Source organism: Mya arenaria, chromosome 6 (genome assembly GCF_026914265.1).
Source record: "Mya arenaria isolate MELC-2E11 chromosome 6, ASM2691426v1".
In the NCBI taxonomy this organism is placed as follows: Eukaryota; Metazoa; Mollusca; class Bivalvia; order Myida; family Myidae; genus Mya; species Mya arenaria.
The window spans coordinates 82,914,806-82,935,406 of record NC_069127.1 but is presented as its reverse complement, the minus strand read 5'-3'; the positions used below and the strand labels follow the sequence as shown (position 1 = coordinate 82,935,406).

The following is a 20,601-nucleotide window of genomic DNA, read 5'->3' as shown; positions in this document are numbered from 1 at the left end:
GAGCTTTGATCGACACATTCCCTAGCTTTTAGTAACAGCAAAAAATGTCAAAATTAATGTTCATTTAGTTATTAAACTGTTTTATTAAATGAGTTTTTAAGAAGCTCGCACATGCGGACTGTTTAACATAAAGATATCCGCGGGGCATTTCCCGCTGAACACTAAGAAAGTTAGGTTCTTTACGATTAGTCTGCTTCGGTCCGCGCCCGGCTTGCGGCTTATTTTTTTAGAAGTTCAACAATAAGCACTAACAATTACTAAGTAATATTGTACAATACAGTTATTTTATTATTGAACTGTCAATTCTAGTTGCGTTTTCCAATTCGCCTTATTACCAAAACTTTAATCTTTTTTAAATCTTTTTTTTTAAGTCTAAAAACCTGACAAATGACGTTTAGAGCAATCGTGTAGCAAGGGAGACCACCGATACGAGTACATTCATAATATTCTCTTAATTATTGTTGCCCATGTGTACGTTATATGGTGAATAATAAAACACCACACAGTTTTCGTTTAAACTATATTATATCTATATGTATTCTAGTTACAGTTTCCCATTCGCCTTATCAACAAAACACCGTTTTTAAATTTATTTTTTTAGGTCTAAAAATCCTGACAAATGAGGTACAGAGCATTTGTGTAGCAAGAGAGACAACAGATACAAGCACATTGATAATCTTCACTTAATGATTGTTGCCCGTGTGTACGTCGTGTGATGAATAATAAACACCACACAGTTTTCGTTTTAAATATTAATATACATTATATACATTGGATGTGCTTAGACTCATCCATCTGCCAATGGAATGACCAGATAGATTCACATTTAGTCATTTAGAATTGCTCTGACAACCGTCAAAAATCCATAAAACATGTAAAAGGAATATGTTCATTTAGTCATTAAATGGTTTTATTAAGCGAGTTATTTAGAAGCCCGTGCATGCGCTCTGGCTAAGACAACGGCATCATCGGAGCATTTCCCGCTAAACATTAACAAGGAAGTTGGCATTTAGTTTCAGGCTGTCTTCTTCGCGATTTGTCAACGTCGGTCTTGGCACGCCATGAGACTTAATCGTTCAGAAGATAGATAGATAGATAGATAGACAGACAGACAGACAGACAGACAGACAGACAGACAGACAGACAGACAGACAGACAGACAGACAGACAGACAGACAGACAGACAGACAGACAGACAGACAGACAGACAGACAGACAGACAGACAGACAGACAGACAGACAGACAGACAGACAGACAGACAGACAGACAGACAGACAGACAGACAGACAGACAGACAGACAGACAGACAGACAGACAGACAGACAGACAGACAGACAGACAGACAGACAGACAGACAGACAGACAGACAGACAGACAGACAGACAGACAGACAGACAGACAGACAGACAGACAGACAGACAGACAGACAGACAGACAGACAGACAGACAGACAGACAGACAGACAGACAGACAGACAGACAGACAGACAGACAGACAGACAGACAGACAGACAGACAGACAGACAGACAGACAGACAGACAGACAGACAGACAGACAGACAGACAGACAGACAGACAGACAGACAGACAGACAGACAGACAGACAGACAGACAGACAGACAGACAGACAGACAGACAGACAGACAGACAGACAGACAGACAGACAGACAGACAGACAGACAGACAGACAGACAGACAGACAGACAGACAGACAGACAGACAGACAGACAGACAGACAGACAGACAGACAGACAGACAGACAGACAGACAGACAGATAGATAGATAGATAGATTTATTCGTGCATATATATGTCATTGTAACAAACCAAATATCTCATAAAGTTATAACACAGACTGATTAACAAAGTATTAGTGATGATATCTATACTAAAGCACAACATCATTAGAATGCTTTGGATACATACGTGCGTTAACAAAGATTTAATTCAATGTGACAAATATATAACACAGGATAACCCATTAAAGTTATTCAACTTATTTCCAATGGGGTCCTTATGACAAATATAATTATTTGCCAAGATCTCAGTTGTAAGCTGTTTAAATTAGGTTTACTTATAAATACAAAAATAACATGCATGTACTCTTGACCAGTTAAAGAATGATTAAATGTTTGATATCGAACTTTTACAGTTATAATGCAACCGACTGTTAAAACCATATGACACTTTAGCATAATATGACAAAAATCTTTGGACTAATATGCAAGATTAAATGAATAACAATTAATAAAATAGGAAATCTTCCATTTCTGCACATTTCATACCAACAATGAGATGTGATTTCACTTCTTTTTTAAAAGTATTCTTATTTTTCAATTCTTTTAACTTTATTGGAAGACTGTTCCAGTCCTGGATTGCTTGATAAAAGAAAGTATTTAATATAAAACTGTCAGCCTGTGGCACTTTAAAATTTCCAGCACTATGTCTACTGTTGTAAGAATGTGTGGATGAGACTAAAGTAAAATGTTCATGTAAATATGATGGGCATTTGCTATTAAAGATTTTATGTACATGGTTTAGTCGTAGTTGCTTTATCCTATTTTCTATATTAAGCCATCCAATATCACTGAAAGCCGAGACTTTCAGGGAAGTTCTACAATCATAGCCATAAATAAATCTGACAACTTTGTTCTGAGTGACCTGTAATCTGTTCTTGAATTGTTTACATATACCACTGTACCAAGATGTCGATGCATAGTCAAAATGGCATTGTATTAAGGAGTTACATAACAATCTTCTTAGATTCATATCTAAAAAACGATTTTGTCTATATAAAAATTTTAGCCTAGAATTAACTTTACTGACAATATTGTTAACAATAGATGCAGCACTGAGATCATTGTCCAGTATATTTCCAAGATATTTAACAGATTGTTTAGGTTTTATGATATGGCCATTGCAGTTTACATTAAAGCTATCAACTTTTGTTAGTTTTCTTTTAGACCCAAATAAAATACATTCTGTTTTTCCAAGATGCAAAGACAGTTTGTTGTCAACTAACCACTTACTACAGTTTTCAAGTTCCTTGCCGAGTACATTACTAATAACAGACGGATCTTTGTGTGAGAAAAGGATAGCACTATCATCTGCATATAATATTAATTTACATTTTTCACTTATGCTTATACTCATATCATTGACATAGCATAAAAACAGCAACGGTCCAAGTATGCTTCCTTGAGGAACGCCACAAGAGATGTCCATGAATTCAGACGTTGTATTATTTACATTGACAACTTGTTTACGTCCAGATAAATATGATTGAAACCAATCAATTGAATCCACACCAATTTCTTTTAACTTCTGACATAGAATTTTGTGATCTACGGTATCAAACGCCTTTTGAAGATCCAGCATAATCATTCCTGTATATAGACCTTTGGAATTTTGTTCTTTTATATGGTCGGTCAAATGAATTAGGCAGGAGTCAGTTGAATAGTTACATCTAAAACCACTCTGAAGTTCGTATAATAATCCATGTTTAATAAGAAAAGATTCTAGTTGGTTGTATACAACTCTTTCTAAGATTTTTGAAACTATACATAGTATGCTTACAGGTCGATAGTTTGAAACATCAGATCTGTTATTTTTCTTAAACAATGGTTTAACTTTAGCATTTTTGAGTTCAGATGGTACAATGTTACTTGTGATAGAACTGTTTATCAGAAATGTTACTGGTATCTTTAAAAATGGTGCAGCATCTTTTAAAAATCTTGCAGGAATGTTATCTAACCCTGTGCTTTTTGAACAATTTAGTTTACATAGTTCCTTGTAAATGTATTCTTCACTAACAGTGTGAAGTTTAAATTTAACAGAGTCAGGATTTCTATCTTTATAAAATCGTTTAAAACAGCCAGACTCATAGTTAAACAAATTGAAGGGCAAAGGTAGTTTTTTTACTAAAGTTGAGGCTACAGTAGTAAAAAAAGTATTAAAGTGATTTGCAATCTTACATGGTTCAAAACAATTTTTATCATTAATGTTCAAAACAATTTTTGGAGAAGATTTACTTTTACTACTATATCCAAGATTTTTTAAATCTGACCACAGCTTTTTTGGATCATTTTTATTTTCTTCCAGCTTGTTCGACATATATTCCGATTTGGCCTTAATTACTTCTTTCTGAACAAGGTTTCTGTAAAAACGATATTTATCTAACATCTCCTTCTGTTTGTATTTTTTGAATTTGAAATAAAAAGCATCTCTTTGACTGATGAGTTCCAGAATGTTAGAATCTAACCATGGTTCACTTCTTTGTTTTAGTCTGACTTCCTTAACAGGAGCAACAGTGTTCAAAACTGACAGAAATGTTTCTTTAAAAGACAGCCATGAATCTTCTACAGTTTTTGCAATAAACATGTTTGACCAATCGCAAAGTTTAAGTTTGTGAATAAAATGATCTACATTGTAATGTTTCAAAGACCTTACAACAACATTCTTATGGTCTTTGAAACATTACACTCACACTCATTGAAGACTCACACTCACAATTACTTAACAATAATGCACAAAACAGTTATTTTATTATTGAACTCTCTAATTCAAGTTGCAGTTTCCAATTCGCCTTATCAACAAAAAACAACAACAATTTGTCTTAAAAGTTTAAAAATCTGTCAGAGCAATTGTATAAAAACAGAGACAACCGGATACAAGAACATTGATAATCTTCACGTAACGACTGTTGTCCGTGTGTACGTTGCGTGTATGCATCGTACAATTCCATAGAGTTATCGTTTCAAAAATAAATATTCAACTGATATTGAGTATGATATTGTTTCAATTTTTGTTTTAATTACTTGCGACTTTTGAATAAAACATTTTCGATAGCGGGAATGGATTGGGCTACCGTTTAATTGAACTGCTCGGTATGTTTGTTTTTTATTCTAACGAAAGAAGTGGCAAGTCTTTTCCATGCAATCGGCATAATTTAACGCAATAATGACGGTGTTGTGTTACAACCTCCGACACGCAACAAGAGCGATCTTCAGCTGCACACTCACTAATTGGTTTTCGCAATCGAACACGTAAACACGATCGGGACGTTTTGACTAAATAATATCTCGTGACGTCATTTATAAAATGGCTGAAGAAGTAGAGGCGAAGGTGAAAATTGGAGCGGACGGTAATTAACGAGTTTTTAGACATTTTATTATTTCAATCACTAGTACAATACATGTACCCAAACATATTTATAATTAAAAATGTGTGCCATGTGCAAGCGATATGTTCCAATCTCGAGAATCAGTTATTATTTGACTTTTTCGAATGTTGGTTAACACCCAAATTAAATTTTCTTCTTTGAAACTGTGTACCAATTGTAGACTAAAACCTTATTAATACAATGTCAAGCTTAGAAGTTTAAAAATTTTATGTAGAGACTATTCCCACTTCTTGTAGAACTTTTTGCCCACATACTAGGCAAGGAAATATGTGAAAATATTGTCATGGAATTATGATACACTACTAGTCTAAAATTATAGACGTGTTATACGGGATTTTTCCAATCCCTAACATCCAAACGGGCTTGTGCAAAAACCGGGGGTGTTTTGAAAAATATTGAAATTGTATAACTGAAGTATTTTATGGTTTAAATTGATCATAAAGGTTTATATTCATATTTTACCATGTAAGTGAAAAGTTATTTTGCACAAAACAAGCATTAAATGCATTAAAACACATTATTTACCTTTCCAATAAAACGAATGTTGACTGACGCAGACAACAATTATGTCATGCGGAACAACATGCCATGGCCGAAATGTTCCGATTGTTTAAAAATTGTGCCCTGAAGCCTTGCAGGTGCCCTTCATGTATATATCGCTATGTTTTGACAGCAAGAAATGAAAAAAACACGTCAAACTCATAATTATTGTAGGATATGACATTTTTATGTATGGAACTGATACCATAAAATAACATAATCTGGTAATATTTCTTGTTTTTATGATATTTTTTAGATGTTAAATGCTTTAACCCGTAATCCCAATCGGAATAACTACCCACTTTTGATACTAAACAATTTGTACGTGAAGGATTTGCCATATCAAAAAACATAAAAAAATCCGTAAACGTACAATTATTTGGACTAGATACTCTACCAACCACACGTTTTTTTTAAATACGCGTTGTTTTTTTTAAATATGCGTTGTCTTATCGGGAGAGATTGTGTCATTGGGTAAATCGTTGGGAAATATTCAACAGTAGCCAGCCCAGTTGTACTAGTATCACTGCGTTAATCTGCTGCTACTGTGAATGACTTCCAAAGAGTTGCACGTTGCGCATCACTGCAATGTGGCTTAACGCGACAAGCAGGTATTTTAACAGGTGCCGTAGGTACAAAATAAGATTGTTAATTGAATAGGCTTTCACCTTATTGCTTGGATAAACTGTCATCCCACACACTTGATAATTATGTTGCTGGAATATTGAGTGTTTGTAAAACTAAAAGCAATTTTGGAATTAAGTTAATTGATACTAAACTACACCAGCGGAAGGATTTTCATGCCTTTTGGCAGAGTTTGCACCAGTAGCATGCCATGTACAAGTTGAATAATACTGACTTGAATTATATTATAGGATGGGTTCACTCAAAACAAATTCACATGCTTCCATTGAAACTATGCATAAGTGTAGCAAGGCCCATAACTCTGACTTTATTATTTTTGACTTGGCCATGGGTCAAATATCGCCACAGGGGAAGCTTAGTACACAAGTAACGAGTGAGCTTATGTACGTGTGTATGGCAAGGTTCATAGATAACAAAATGTTGGTTTTCGAGCTATTGATGGGGATTGATTAAGTGGACAAGCAATGGCATCTGCTATTATCCCCTTATTATTTTTATTGTTCTTCATAGTTATCTAATTTTAATGTTTGCATTAAGGTTCTCTCCCAAGTTTTCAGTAATTTCTGGTGCATATTTGCCTGATCTTATAAATGCAATTATTAAAGCATTTCATAACTTGGTAAGTTAATCATTTATGAATAAAGTGCAGCTTTTAAGTCAAACTCCCTGCTCCTTGTTTGTTTTTTTCAAAACCTAGCTAAAAGACTGGATCATTGTTTACATCCTGCTTTTTACAATGCAAAGCGTTATGAACATATATACTTGTTGGTACACATAAGTGAACAAATCATAAGTCTTTGAAGTAGATGTTTTCCACAAAGTTTGTTATTGAAAAAACTCTCTTACAAGCAATTGAATATTTATGAACTTTTTCTTTTGATGTACCTCAGTGTGACATGAATTGACATCCAGTTAAATTGTTTAGTGTATTGTTTTTTCATTTGTCATGGTTGACACATTATATTGGGTTAAGGGACGTATCGGGTGACAGGTTTAAGGCTCGAAACTGTCTGGATGCGCTGTTTTGGGAACTTCATCTGTGAAACTCGTTGTCTCTTTCGATAAACTTACCTTGATAGATTCTTGATGAGGTGAGACTGTACAGGTGTTTAGCTTCCATGTCATAAATCATCAGAAAGCTCATGAATATTAAGACTACTTGTGGTGATGTTGCACTTTTTGTTTCTTTGTTGTTGTGAGGAACTTGAAGCAAAAATGAATTACTAATATGATCCCATGTGAGACCTTTATCAACATGTTACAGAAGATGTTTAACTATTATATAATTTATTTCATGAAATGCAAAGAATTGACACTAGGATTTGAAATTAGAAATATTTGATATCATCATTTAAAATGCCTAAGGGCAATAATTGCTATAATGTGACATACCCTTATCGCTATTTGTGTATTGAAAGTGTATACATGCAGGATGGACAGACATTTGACAGTTGAAAGCTAATCGTGAATCAATGTGTTGGGATTTACAAAGAATTTTGTTATTTCAACAAAAACTACTTACTTTTAAAATTCTTTGTTCAGCAAATTGTATTTGAATGTAAAGTCCCATAATCTTATTTAAGTGGCAAATTGATTGCATGTGAATTACAGCTTTGGAGGTAAGAGGTTAAACATTTCCAAAGATATTTATTATATTTAACACCATATCTAAATAATATTGCATCTATATTGATCTAAATGTTAAATAAAAAGTACACTTATGCTTGAAAGGCATATAACAAAAATATATCTGAACATTTTGAAAACACATATCAATGTAATATCTTGCAAAATGAATATGATTTCATAGAAAATATTCACACAGAAGTGTAGGTCTATAACACATATAAAAACAATTCATGATTTTAGGAGAATTTGTTAACATTGAAGCAAAAGTTGTTTACTTTTAGATATTTTGTAGTTTTATGTTTTGTAGGTTACCTGAACATACTTTCGAACAAAATTCTCCTGTTTGTTGACTTGTTTTAGCTATAAGTCAGAAGATGCTGAAGGCAACCGGTAATTGATTTCTTTAGTCATAACTATAAACACATACACAGGTCAAAATTGAGTATGCCTTTACACTCAACTCAACACATATAGGAAAAACATTTTAATTTTTGTTTGCAATCTTATGGATTTTGTAATAAATAACCTATCATATGTGTTTTTGTGTGTTTTTAACTGTGATAGCAAATATCTAAAGTTGGGGAAAAAAATGAAATAAAAAAATAATCTATATATGATTATATTAGGTCAACATATCTTGTATAAAAAAAACATGTGTATAGACTACTAGTTATTTGATTTTTGTATAAAGCTAAATGGGTAAAAGAGTGATGTATAAAAGTATGAAACATAACAAAAAATTGTGATGTTAGTAGATTCTTCAGTGTTTTATTGGATCATGTATTCTCGCTTGTAAATAGTACATGTATAGCTTTAGCTTGATAGGTCGACGCCTTGAGTGAGTGACATTAATAGTTGCTGAAGAGGCTCACACAATGACTTGTCATGTTATGAAGATTTTAATAAAAAGGATTGATTATATAAACTATGTTCCGTGTACAAAGATTTGTAAGAGTAACTTAAGAAGTAAATTTCTTGCTACTCCAGAAATGATACCATAAGATATATGTATGGCAAGTTGTAACCAAGTAGGGTCTTTGCAATAAGGAATCATTTGTTAAGGTGATAATATTCCTGCAATCCTTGTGGGATAAGGCCTAAAAAAAAACATTTGGTTTAGTGGGCGCCAACTTTACTGTTTTTATAGTCAGTTGGTATTTTTTATATTTTTTTAGGCCACTCCTTTTTTATTTTTTGGTTTACAAGAATTTTTGGAAAAAATGTCCACCGGGTGGTCGAAAAAAAAAGAAAAAAAAAAAAGGAAAAAAACACTCTTATAGGGTGAAAATCAGAAAACAACATAAAAACATTGAAAATTTATATCATTTACTTGACATTTTAAATTTTTAAACTGCTATTTATGCATGTTTTAAAGCTGCACTCTCACAGATATACCATTTTTACAATTTCTTTTTTTTTTGTCTTGGAAAGAGCATTTTTTTACGCAAATATCTGCAAACCAATGATAAAAGATTGCTGACAAAAGATCAAATCGCAGACTTTCATATTTCCGTTCAAAAATTAATGTTTTATAGCTTAAAACCGTTACTAACGTTTGAAGAAAAATGCATAAGACATCAATTTTTGAACTTAAATATAAAAATCTTATGTAACTGGATTCCATTGGTTTTAGCAAAAAATTGGCTCGTTCCAAGACAAAAAATGAAAAATTTGTCAAAACGTTCAATCTGTGAGAGTGCAGCTTTAATACACTCAAAGTTTCAAAGTTTTAAATAAACACACAGTTTAAATCTTACATACTGTGCATATAAAACATCAATGAAATTGACTATAAAACATGTTTATGTGTATAAACTACACTTTTTATCAAAGATACATTGGATATCACTCAGCAAGACATTTGTTTAGCTTTAAGGGTATGCTAAAGCAAAAGTGAATGCAGAACAAAAACTGACCAATATTAATTTGAAAAAAGAGAAGGCGAATTTTACGCATTAGAGTACACGTACACAAAAATTGCATTGTATTAAAACAATACGTTACATTTTTAGCTCACCTGTCACGTAGTGACAAGGTGAGCTTTTGTGATCACTCTTCGTCCGTCGTCCGTCCGTCCGTCCGTCCGTTCACAATTGCTTGTGAACACAATAGAGGTCACAATTTTGACCTAATCTTTATGAAACTTGGTCAGACTGATCATCTCTATAAAATCTAGGTCAAGTTCGATATTGGGTCATCTGGGGTCAAAAACTAGGTCACTAGGTCAATTAGTAGAAAAACCTTGTGAACACAATAGAGGTCACAATTTTAGCCTAATCTCAATGCAACTTGGTCAGAATGGTCATCTCTATAAAATCTAGGTCAAGTTCGATATTGGGTCATCCGCGGTCAATAATTAGGTCACTAGGTCAATTAGTAGAAAAACCTTGTGAACACAATAAAGGTCACAATTTTAGCCTAATCTCAATGCAACTTGGTCAGAATGATCATCTCTATAAAATCTAGGTCAAGTTCGATATTGGGTCATCCACGGTCAACAACTAGGTCACTAGGTCAATTAGTACAAAAACCTTGTGAACACAATAGAGGTCACAATTTTAGCCTAATCTCAATGCAACTTGGTCAGAATAATCATCTCTATAAAATCTAGGTCAAGTTCGATATTGGGTCAATTACCGTCAATAACTAGGTCACTAGGTCAATTAGTAGAAAAACCTTGTGAACACAATAGAGGTCACAATTTTAGCCTAATGTTAATGCAACTTGGTCAGAATGATCATCTCTATAAAATCTGGGTCATGTTCGATGCTTCGAACAACATCTCCTTAACCCCTTGGCCAATCATGATGAAACTTGGCAGGGATGTTCCTTGCATGAAGCTCTACCAAAGTTGTTCAAAGACATGGATTCCATGCGAAACTCTGGTTGCCATGGTAACCGATAAGAAAAACTTAAAAAAATTTCTCCTCCAAAACCACAAGGCCTAGAGCTTTGATATTTGATATGTAGCATCACCTAATGGACCTCTACCAAGATTGTTCAAATTATGCCCCTGGGGTCAAAAATGACCCCGCCCGGGTCACGTGGTTTACATAGACTTAGATATGGAAAACTTAACAAATCTTCTCCAAAACTAGAAGTCCTAGGGCTTTGATATTTGGCATGTATAGTTACTTTATGGACATCTACCAAGATTGTTCTAATTATGCCTCTGGAGTGATAAGAGGCCCTGCCCGGGGGTCGCAAGTTTTACATAGGCTTATTTAGTGAAAACTTAAAATCTTGTCTAAAACCACAAGGCCTAGGCATTTGATATATGGTATGTAGCTTTACCTTGTGGTTCTCTACCGAGATTATTCAAATTATGCCCCTGAAGTAATAAGAGGCCCCACCTAGGGGGTCACAAGTTTTACATAGGCTTATATAAGGAAAGTGTTTAAAAATCTTCTTGTCTGAAAATGCAAGGCCTACGCATTCAATATTTGGTATGTATCATAACCAAGTGGTCCTCTACCAAGATTGTTCAATTTATGCCCCTGGGGAGAAGAGGCCCTATCCTGGGGGGAGTCACAAGTTTTGCATAGGCTTATATAGAACAAAAAACTTCTTGTCTAAACCAACAAGACATTGGCATTTTATATGTGGCATAACCTAGTGGCCCGCTACCAAGATTGTTCAATTTGTGCACCTGTGGTGAAAAGAGGCCTCACCCTGGGTGTCACAAGTTTTACATAGGCTTATATAGGAAAAAACTTTAAAATTTTCTTGTCTGAAGCCACGAGGACTAGGTCTTAAATATTTGGTTTGAAGCATTGCCTACTGATAGGGTCATGTGGGGTAAAAAACTAGGTCAGTGGGACAAATAAAAGAGTGGCCTCTAGGGGCCATACTTTTCATTGGATCTTTATGATAATAGGTCAGAATGTTCACTTTATTTAGCAAAGCTACAGGTGAGCGATACAGGGCCATCATGGCCCTCTTGTCTAAACATTATTTCAGTTATTTCAATATTGGTAAATGTCAATAAAGTGAAATAATTACCAATTTAGTAAATAAGAAAATAACATTTTATGAAGACATTTGAGTTCTAATATTGTGAAAACAATTCCTGAAAAACTAAAAACCAAACTAGACCTAGATTTGAGTTTTAATAACCTTTTCTATGCGGGGTCCTAGTTGTGTGTAACTCGATCCATGCTAAGTCCGGATACTTTCGGACCGGGATATTTACCATGGGATGTTCACCAAATCCATTTCAAATTCAAATCTTGCAGCAAATTACCACATCAGTACATAAAAATCACATCGCAAAATAATAAATCTAGCATGTGACTTAACTGTATGTACCAATAATAGTAACATAATTATGTATCGGATATTTTCATATTGTCCCAACTCCGCCATTTTGTGTATACATGCGTTCACAGGACATATATACTTCATGCTTCATTTTAAAGAGTATTTCTTGGTTACAACAACAAATCTCATTTATAGTGAAATATCAAGTTCATTACAAATTGAAATGGACTTATTTAAAATAGTTTTCCGTGTTGTTTTATCTAAAAGTTTTGCACACAACTCCTGGCATTAGTAAATATCATTAACACATGTGTTCAACTCTTTCATTGTTTTTACTCTACTATTTTAAACCCAAACATGAATAAACATATAACCTAGAATAAACACAAGCTTTACATTGACTCAATGACAAGTATTTCCAAACCATTTTGTGATCTAAAATCCATAAACACTAGTGACCGAACTAGGTCACCGGTGTCAACTTAGAAATTTTACTTTCGATTTCATCACTCACATTTAGTGCACTGTTATTTGATATTTAACAATAAAATGTTATAAAATGTTTTTCTCACACATACTTAACAAATATTTGTGCCTACTAATTCGATGGCAGTCGCTGACACTTTTATTTTTATCTATAAACAACAATATTTTCATGACCTAAATTAGCGGGGAAAAACAACAATCACGTGCCATATCAGTTGACTGGCTCACGTATGCTATCACAATAAATTGGCGAATACGGCTACGGAACAACAAATCAGTCGAGATCTACTGCATTCGTACTCTTATCTGTTCGTTTTTCTATCGTTTCGCACCAAAATCAATACGGTCGGGAAAATAATTTTGAAAAAAAAGTTAAATTCATTTTTTTTTTTTTTTTGTACTTTTCGGAAAATTAGACCCGCCGGTTTTGTAAACCAATTTATATAAAAGTAGTGGCCTTATTTAAGTATGTGTTTTAATATGTAGTTTAAAACTTTTAAAGCTGTACACTTAAGATTACTTTAACACCATTCTCTAATGATGTCAATAACTTTTTTTATATGTATACCCTAATAAAAATAAATAAATAAAAAAAACTGTTTTTGAAAAGAATGTAACCTTTACCAGAGCAGTTTTTTTGCCTAATCATACATCACTGAAGTATTAATTCTGGTATCAGTTGCAAAATCTTACTGCTATTGATTCAAAAACTGAAAGATTTTGTAAAGGTTATCTGGTCTGAATATATTCCGGTTGATAATAATGTGCCCTGTTTGAGATATATAGAGTTTCATTCATTTCTCATTTTTCCTGTTTTCAATGCCTTTGGTCTTGAAATAACATCATTAAACTTGTTTACAAAGCTAAAAACCCACAGAACAACTGAATAGCCAGTACCAGTACCTACTTTGTCCAATCTCTTTAAAATTCTTAAGGTTACTCAAGAATAGTAAAATCATTTTCTGATTTTATCAACTGTTGTGTTATTTACAATGGAAAAGACTGATATTTAATACTCTCTACTAGAACACTTTTTGTATTCCATAGAACACCAGTTAAACTATCATTCCGCAGGCATTCATGATATTTATAAACTTTTTTACTACTTTTACTTTAATATCACATTATACAATGCCTTTCAGATAACCATCAACCAAAGATGTTCACCTCTAGTTATTATGCACATTCTTTATTCACCATAGACAATGCCATGTAATGTTATGGCAAAGGAATAATTTTATTGATACATTAGTTAGCATTGTTGATAGAGCTTTAAAATGTTTAAAGTAATTTGAATTCAAGAAGCACTTAGTGATTGGTAGGAAATTTAAATTATGAAAGCACAGGAAACAGAGGAACATCTGCAAGCAGGAGATAGACTTTTGATTATAAAAGTTCAAGGAATTGCCTTAAGTGGAATTATGCAAACTCCATTTGACATCTAAATGTTTGATTAGACTTAGATATCTCTCTCATCCAGTAGTGTTGGAGGTTCCCTTTATAACGAAGTAATCTTTCAGTTACCCCTTGTTGTACACGAACGTATTTAACCCCTCCTTCTTTGAAGAATGATGTAACCCCCTCCATTGAAGTGTCTAGTGAAAACAAACTTTCCCCTTGTAGAATGTAACCCCCTCCATTGAAGTGTCTAGTGAAAACAAACTTTCCCCTTGTAGAATGTAACCCCCTTCATTGAAGTGTCTAGTGAAAACAAACTTTCCCCTTGTAGAATGTAACCCCCTCCATTGAAGTGTCTAGTGAAAACAAACTTTCCCCTTGTAGAATGTAACCCCCTTCATTGAAGTGTCTAGTGAAAACAAACTTTCCCCTTGTAGAATGTAACCCCCTTCATTGAAGTGTCTAGTGAAAACAAACTTTCCCCTTGTAGAATGTAACCCCCTTCATTGAAGAGCCTACTGTAACTGGGCCCTCCCCCTTGAAGATTTTAAAACCCTCCCTTGAAGAGTCTATTGTTACTCCTTTGAAATGTCAAATGTAACTCCCTCCATCTTGAATAATGCAACACCCTCCCTTGAAGAGTCTACTGTTACCCCCTCTCCCCTTAAAGAATGTAACCCCCTCCTTTGAAATGTTAAAGGTAACCCCCTCCCCCTTGAATAATGTAACCCCCTCCCTTGAAGAGCCTACTGTAACCCAATCTCCCCTTGATTAGTGTCACTCTCCCTTTATTATAGTGTAACCATCTCTCCCCTTGAAAAGTGCAATCAAAACCTTCCCCTTTGAATAATGTAACCACCCTTGGTCTTGGAAGAGTGTCAAGCTCCTTGAATAGTGGAACCACCCTCCCCCTGAAGTGTCACCCTTCCTGTTGAATAGTGTAATCACCAACCCCATTCAAGAGTGTGATTCTTTCTCCCTTGAATAGTGTAACCCTCTCACTGTGAAGAGTGTCACCTTCCCGCCTGAATAGTGTAATCACACTCCTGTTTGAAGAGTGTCTGTCAAAGTGTCAAACCTTCCCCTTAAAGAGTGTAACTCTCGTCCCCTTGAATAGTGTAACCCTTGACCCCCTTGAACAGTGTTACCTCCTCCCTTTAAAGTGTTACCCTTGTTCCCCTTGAATAGTGTAACCTCCCCCCTTGAAGAGTGTAACCCTTGTCCCCCTTGAATAGTACTACCTCCCCCTTAATGAGCGTAGCCCCAGTCCCCCTTGATTACTGATTACCTCTTCATTTTCTTTCCGAACCCTTAAATAACTTTGAAAGTCTGTGTACTGATAAATAATAAACCTCTACCTCTTGAGCCCCGGGTATCCCTAAAAAACCTTTAATACCACATACCAAAAAGGCTGGTTACACTATCTTGCATAGCCTAGAACAAAAAAGAAAAAAATAATGTGACATTTTTTCTTTCATTTTGTATCTTTGGTTTCAGCGACAATCAGGTCAACTTCCTCACAAACTGTGCCTCAAAAGGTATCATATATCTTGTTCTGTTTCTTTATTGTATGTAAATTTCGATGATTTGTGAAATACAAAACATCTTCACATTCCTGTGGTGTTGAAATTTGTCCTGCTGGTGGTAAACCCTTGTCAGGTGACTATTGGTGCATACTCATGAATGATAATTGTAGAGGTTGGTTACTATGATAACTGGTGAAACATTTCAGCGTCCTCATACTGTAACAACTGTCACAGTATTTGAGCATAGTATGGTGAAAACACTATTTAAATATCTATATTTCATGGTTCAGCTTCATTCATGTGTAAATTCCTGTAAAATACTAACATCTCTTAAAGTGATGATAATTAGCATTGGTATGTTATAAAAGTGTTTTAGCCGAAGTTGCAGTAGATATATAGTGTTAAAAGAAAATTCATATAAACATATTTATTGCGGATTAGAGAGACACTTTGAATGATATTAGTTTATCATTATGTTTGGTAATAAAATGTACAGTTAAGTCAATTTATCAAGCACGATCATGATTGTGACATTGTTCAAAATAGTTTAGCTCAATTTGCATTGATTAAAATCCTTGTATTGTTTGTGTTTCATCAACTCGTATTTGATTTATGACAATTTGATACGGCATTGTCCATGATATGAATAATGTATAAATTTCCTACTCTACTCGTGTACTTCAGATAAGATTTGTTCAAGGAATAAATATATTTCAAGTGGAACTTTAAGATTGTAAGTGCTCAATTTCTTTTGTGAAAACATTTTTTTTTTATTTCATATGCATGTGCAGTTCAGCAAGAAATCTTTGTTAAAAGTTTTAAAAGCAAAGCTAAAAACAGCGTATTATTTTATAGTAAGAAAAAAAACTACACATAAAAAGTTCTTATTTTGGGTTGTCAATAAATTATGACCTTGTTGTTGGACATGCATTCCTTGGAAATGTTTCCTGGGATGACTGAACTGTTGTCTGCACCAGTGCGGGGTGTTCACCTGGGATACTTCTCACTCAGCCCCTCCCTTCTTCATTTCCAGGCTCGGGCACATTAGATTTTCAGTTAGACCGATGGTCACCTGGCTGGACAGGTGTCAAGTGGGTTTCAAAGACCACACTCCACTTATGTAACAGTTGCAAAATTAAAAACTTTTTTTTAAAATTTGATTTTAACAGAACAGGATCATAGTATGTTTTGGGTTTCTTTGTTTGTTCATGTAGGTACTTTTGAGTTATGAAAAAATCAACAAACCCTGCAAAATATAATACAAAATTTGAGCAAGCCCTAAAAACATTTTACTAGAGCAGTGCTTACCGCATTGTGCTGATTGATTTTGACCACTGATTTACTCTTGCAACTTTTTTGTACCGGTTCATGCTTTCTTTATGTTTCATAACTTATTGCTTATAAGTTTTAAGTCAAACATTGGAATCATCAGATATGAATATAACTGCATAGCTGTCAAAATTATTAAACCTGAGGGTCATGCAGCCGTTTAAGAGAATATATTAAAATTGTCATGCTTCTATGTGCCCTTTTCAATAATACCATGCCCTTTATCAAGCCTGGAGGAAACACTAGTACATTACCTGATACTTGAAACTTTTGGAATCTCCATCTTTTGAATTCTGTCATACAACTTGAATATTTTGTACAGTATTTTTTGCAATGTTAGAATGTAATTTAGCTCAGGTTATGTGACTTACTTTGTATCATGTAGTCTTACAGTAGATATTTACATTTGGCTGAATTCAACCATATACATGGTCTTTGCCATTCAAATATTGACATTGAATAGTGACGACAAATTGTATACTGTATATAGACACAGAAGGTTATTATCGGATATTTACATAGTTTATTTTATGCATGTAAATACAGCTGTGGTGAAAAATGTACGTGGATAACGTTTTGAAAGATAAACTTTAATGTTTTTTAAGGGATTTTACTGATTCTGCATGTTAAACGTTTATATGTTTATTGTAATGACACATTGCATACTTGCATGAAAAGAAATGCTGTTTTATTTGTGAAGCTATGGTATGTGGACATTTTCATTAGTAGTAGTTTTGGTAGCCATATTACAGCCAATGTATGTTTGTGTTTGGTTTAGGAATTGTTCCAAGATGTAACTAACACTGATATGTATTCATAGTGAAGTGAAGAGGGTGCTTGATTGAAGTAGCTCAGTAAGTTGTCTGGTTACTGCAGTGGCATCATTACATTATCAGGTTAGTGCAGTAGATTTGTTTCACAATTGTTGTAAAATGAATAAGTTAAGACTAAACTAAATAGCTTAATGGCCATGGTGGAATCCCCATTTCGGGGCAAACTCTTGTTTCATATGTGTTCTAGATTTAAGCTAATGTGGTTCTGATAGTCACTTCCAGCTCTTGTACAATACCTTCAGAGCTCTGTAACATTTGTATCACATGGAGTAATGTCTCTAACAGTTGTCAGAATCTTGGTTCCTGTCCAATTCTGGGTATAGGTATTTCAAAAACTACTCACAAATATCATGTTCAGGTACAGTCTGCTGGTGTAATGTGCATATTATGCGGAATTCTGCTGGGTTTTCCATTGAGAGAGGAGTTATCTGTAGAGTGGTTCAATGTGTTGCTATTTGTTGTTAAAAAGAAACTTCTAGGACTTGTTTTGTGTGCACTTTTAACCGAAAGGCATAGCTATGTTTCATAGTAGTAAGTATGCTAACTTTCTGGGATATATTCACAGTGTTAGTGGCATTTAATTGCTGAAAATTAAAGTAGTGCATTTCCAATGATTTAAGTTTGCTTTAAAGCTCTCACACATTGACCGTTTGACAAGTTTTTTTATTTTTTGTCTTGAATTGAGCCAATTTTGGCATAAATGTCTGGAACCAGTGATATAGGAATGCTGACATAAGATCAGATCGCAGATTTTCATATTTACGTTTGAAAAACTGATGTTTTATGGCTAAAAATGTTACTAACCCTTTAAGAAAAAACGAAATTTTCAGCAGATTTCCAAACAATTGAGTTCTGTTGTATTGTGAGTCATGTTATGTGACTGAATTTAAGGCATTGATGCAAAAAAAAGCTGATTCTGAGGAAAAAAAAAAAAATATGTCAAAACTGTCAATCTGTGAGAGTGCAGCTATAAATAATATGCTAAACGGACAAGTTTGTTAGTTAGCAATATACTAGCAATTGTCAGCCATTCATTATCAATAGTGAAGCCAAATGCCCTCAAATTCAATTTTTCTGAAGTCAGTTTTCATTTATGAGTATGACATAATTGACAGATGACTTTCAGTTGTGTCATTATGTATCACTTTAACTCTAACACAAGGCATTTGTTGTTGCTTTGAAGTAAAAGATGGAGCCTTATCCAGCCATGATCACACTGAAATCAATAATATTGACGGGCATGAGGTGTGACTGTTTGTCTGATTGGTAATTGAGTTGATAATAACATTGGTTAACTCTGCCAGGTAAGTCTACTGTATTCATGTTACTGTGTTCTCTGTTGTCTTGTATGATGGTGCCAAGAGTTCTGTCAGTAAACTCAGTGAGAGTACCCGGTACTCAAGGTAACATTTCTGAACACCTATTTTCTCTGACTCATTTTGGATTATATAATTATATATGGTAAATGATCTTGTGTATACACATGTTTTATCAAAAGATGACTTGCCAACAAGTCCTGGATTTGACAGAAAGAGATTTTCTAGGATGTTATCAGTGCAGAGGGATCCAGTAGAAACTCACATGTTGCTTGGGAAATTAAGAGCCTGTTTTTGTTATTGTTTGCAGCATTGTGGCAATTAATGTGCAGCAGGTAATATAAATTGTCAACCATTAAAATTGATCAGGGGGAATTGAAATAAGAGTTGCACTGTAATTATCGCCAAAGTTTCCCAGAATGTAACTGCAGCAGAAATGGCAAATAACGGAATAATGTCTAGCCATCCTGTGTGATTACATGACTATGGCCATGCAATGGGATGTGTGAAATGCAGTATTGTGCAACAACAGAAAGAGTTGATTGAAGAGTATTCAGTACCAGATGCTGCCTATATTAAATATTGATGAGCTTTCGGCATTGGAGATATTGGTTATTTTCCTTTCATTTTGTAAAAAGAGTTTTATTGCTGTTTTATAAAATAATCACATTAATTTTGATCAGATTTGGAACCTTATATTCAATCATCTGTTTTAAAACACTGCTATCGGTCAATCAGAAACGTCAATCAGAATTGTAATGGGATTTATCCTTGCATAATCAATGTTTAATAACCCTTTCATCTGGTAGAGCCAGGCTGTCAAATTGTCACGTAACTCTTCACTTCACCTGTTTGCTAATACAAAGAAACCAGTCAATAATCATATGATGACACAGTCTAGAAAACTGAGAATCCTTGATTCTCCTCCCCAGGATCCACCTTTCAAAGGTGCCATGTATATAGACGTTCATATTGATTAGTTAACGAGGGATTGCAAAATACAATTGCATTTGATAACGTTGTTTTTGTCATCATCACACCATTACCGTGTTGTCAAGTGATTCTGTCAGGATAATATTGCGTGATATATGAGGTCTGGTGAATAAAACATTAAAAAAAGTGGCATCAGTGTCTGCTGAATGAATTTTTAGGCATTTCCTGGAGTTGTTTTGAAATAGAATATTACAATAATGCTACTAATGGTTGGCTCAAGGCCACTTTTCTGAATTTAACATTTAATATGCTAGGAATGCAATATATATAAATATATATATATATATATATATTGTAGTTAAAAAATTACGGTATGAGTGAATAAACACATTGTTTTAGGCATAGGAATCACTGAATGCTTTTGTTTTATAATTACATTACCTTATATTGTTCATCGTATAATTAAGCTACATGTAGTTACTTACTGGATGAAAGAGTACAGATGCCAGTGTTTTCAATTATTCA

The 20,601-nt window shown here is 34.1% G+C and overlaps 1 protein-coding gene across 2 annotated transcripts in view; it reads left to right on the top strand.

Annotated features, from left to right (window-relative positions):
• Nucleotides 1-5,093: 5,093 nt before the first annotated feature.
• The window catches only part of LOC128237140 (ensconsin-like), a 69,653-nt gene continuing 54,145 nt past the window's right edge, over nt 5,094-20,601 (top strand). Inside the window, exon 1 of one of the 2 annotated variants that reach the window (XM_052952406.1) lies at nt 5,094-5,142. In XM_052952406.1, the coding sequence (XP_052808366.1) occupies nt 5,100-5,142 (43 nt within the window). In that variant the 5' untranslated portion in view covers nt 5,094-5,099. Of the gene's footprint in view, nt 5,143-18,262; nt 18,359-20,601 lie in introns of those variants that run through there. The other variant, XM_052952410.1, reaches the window with a different exon arrangement.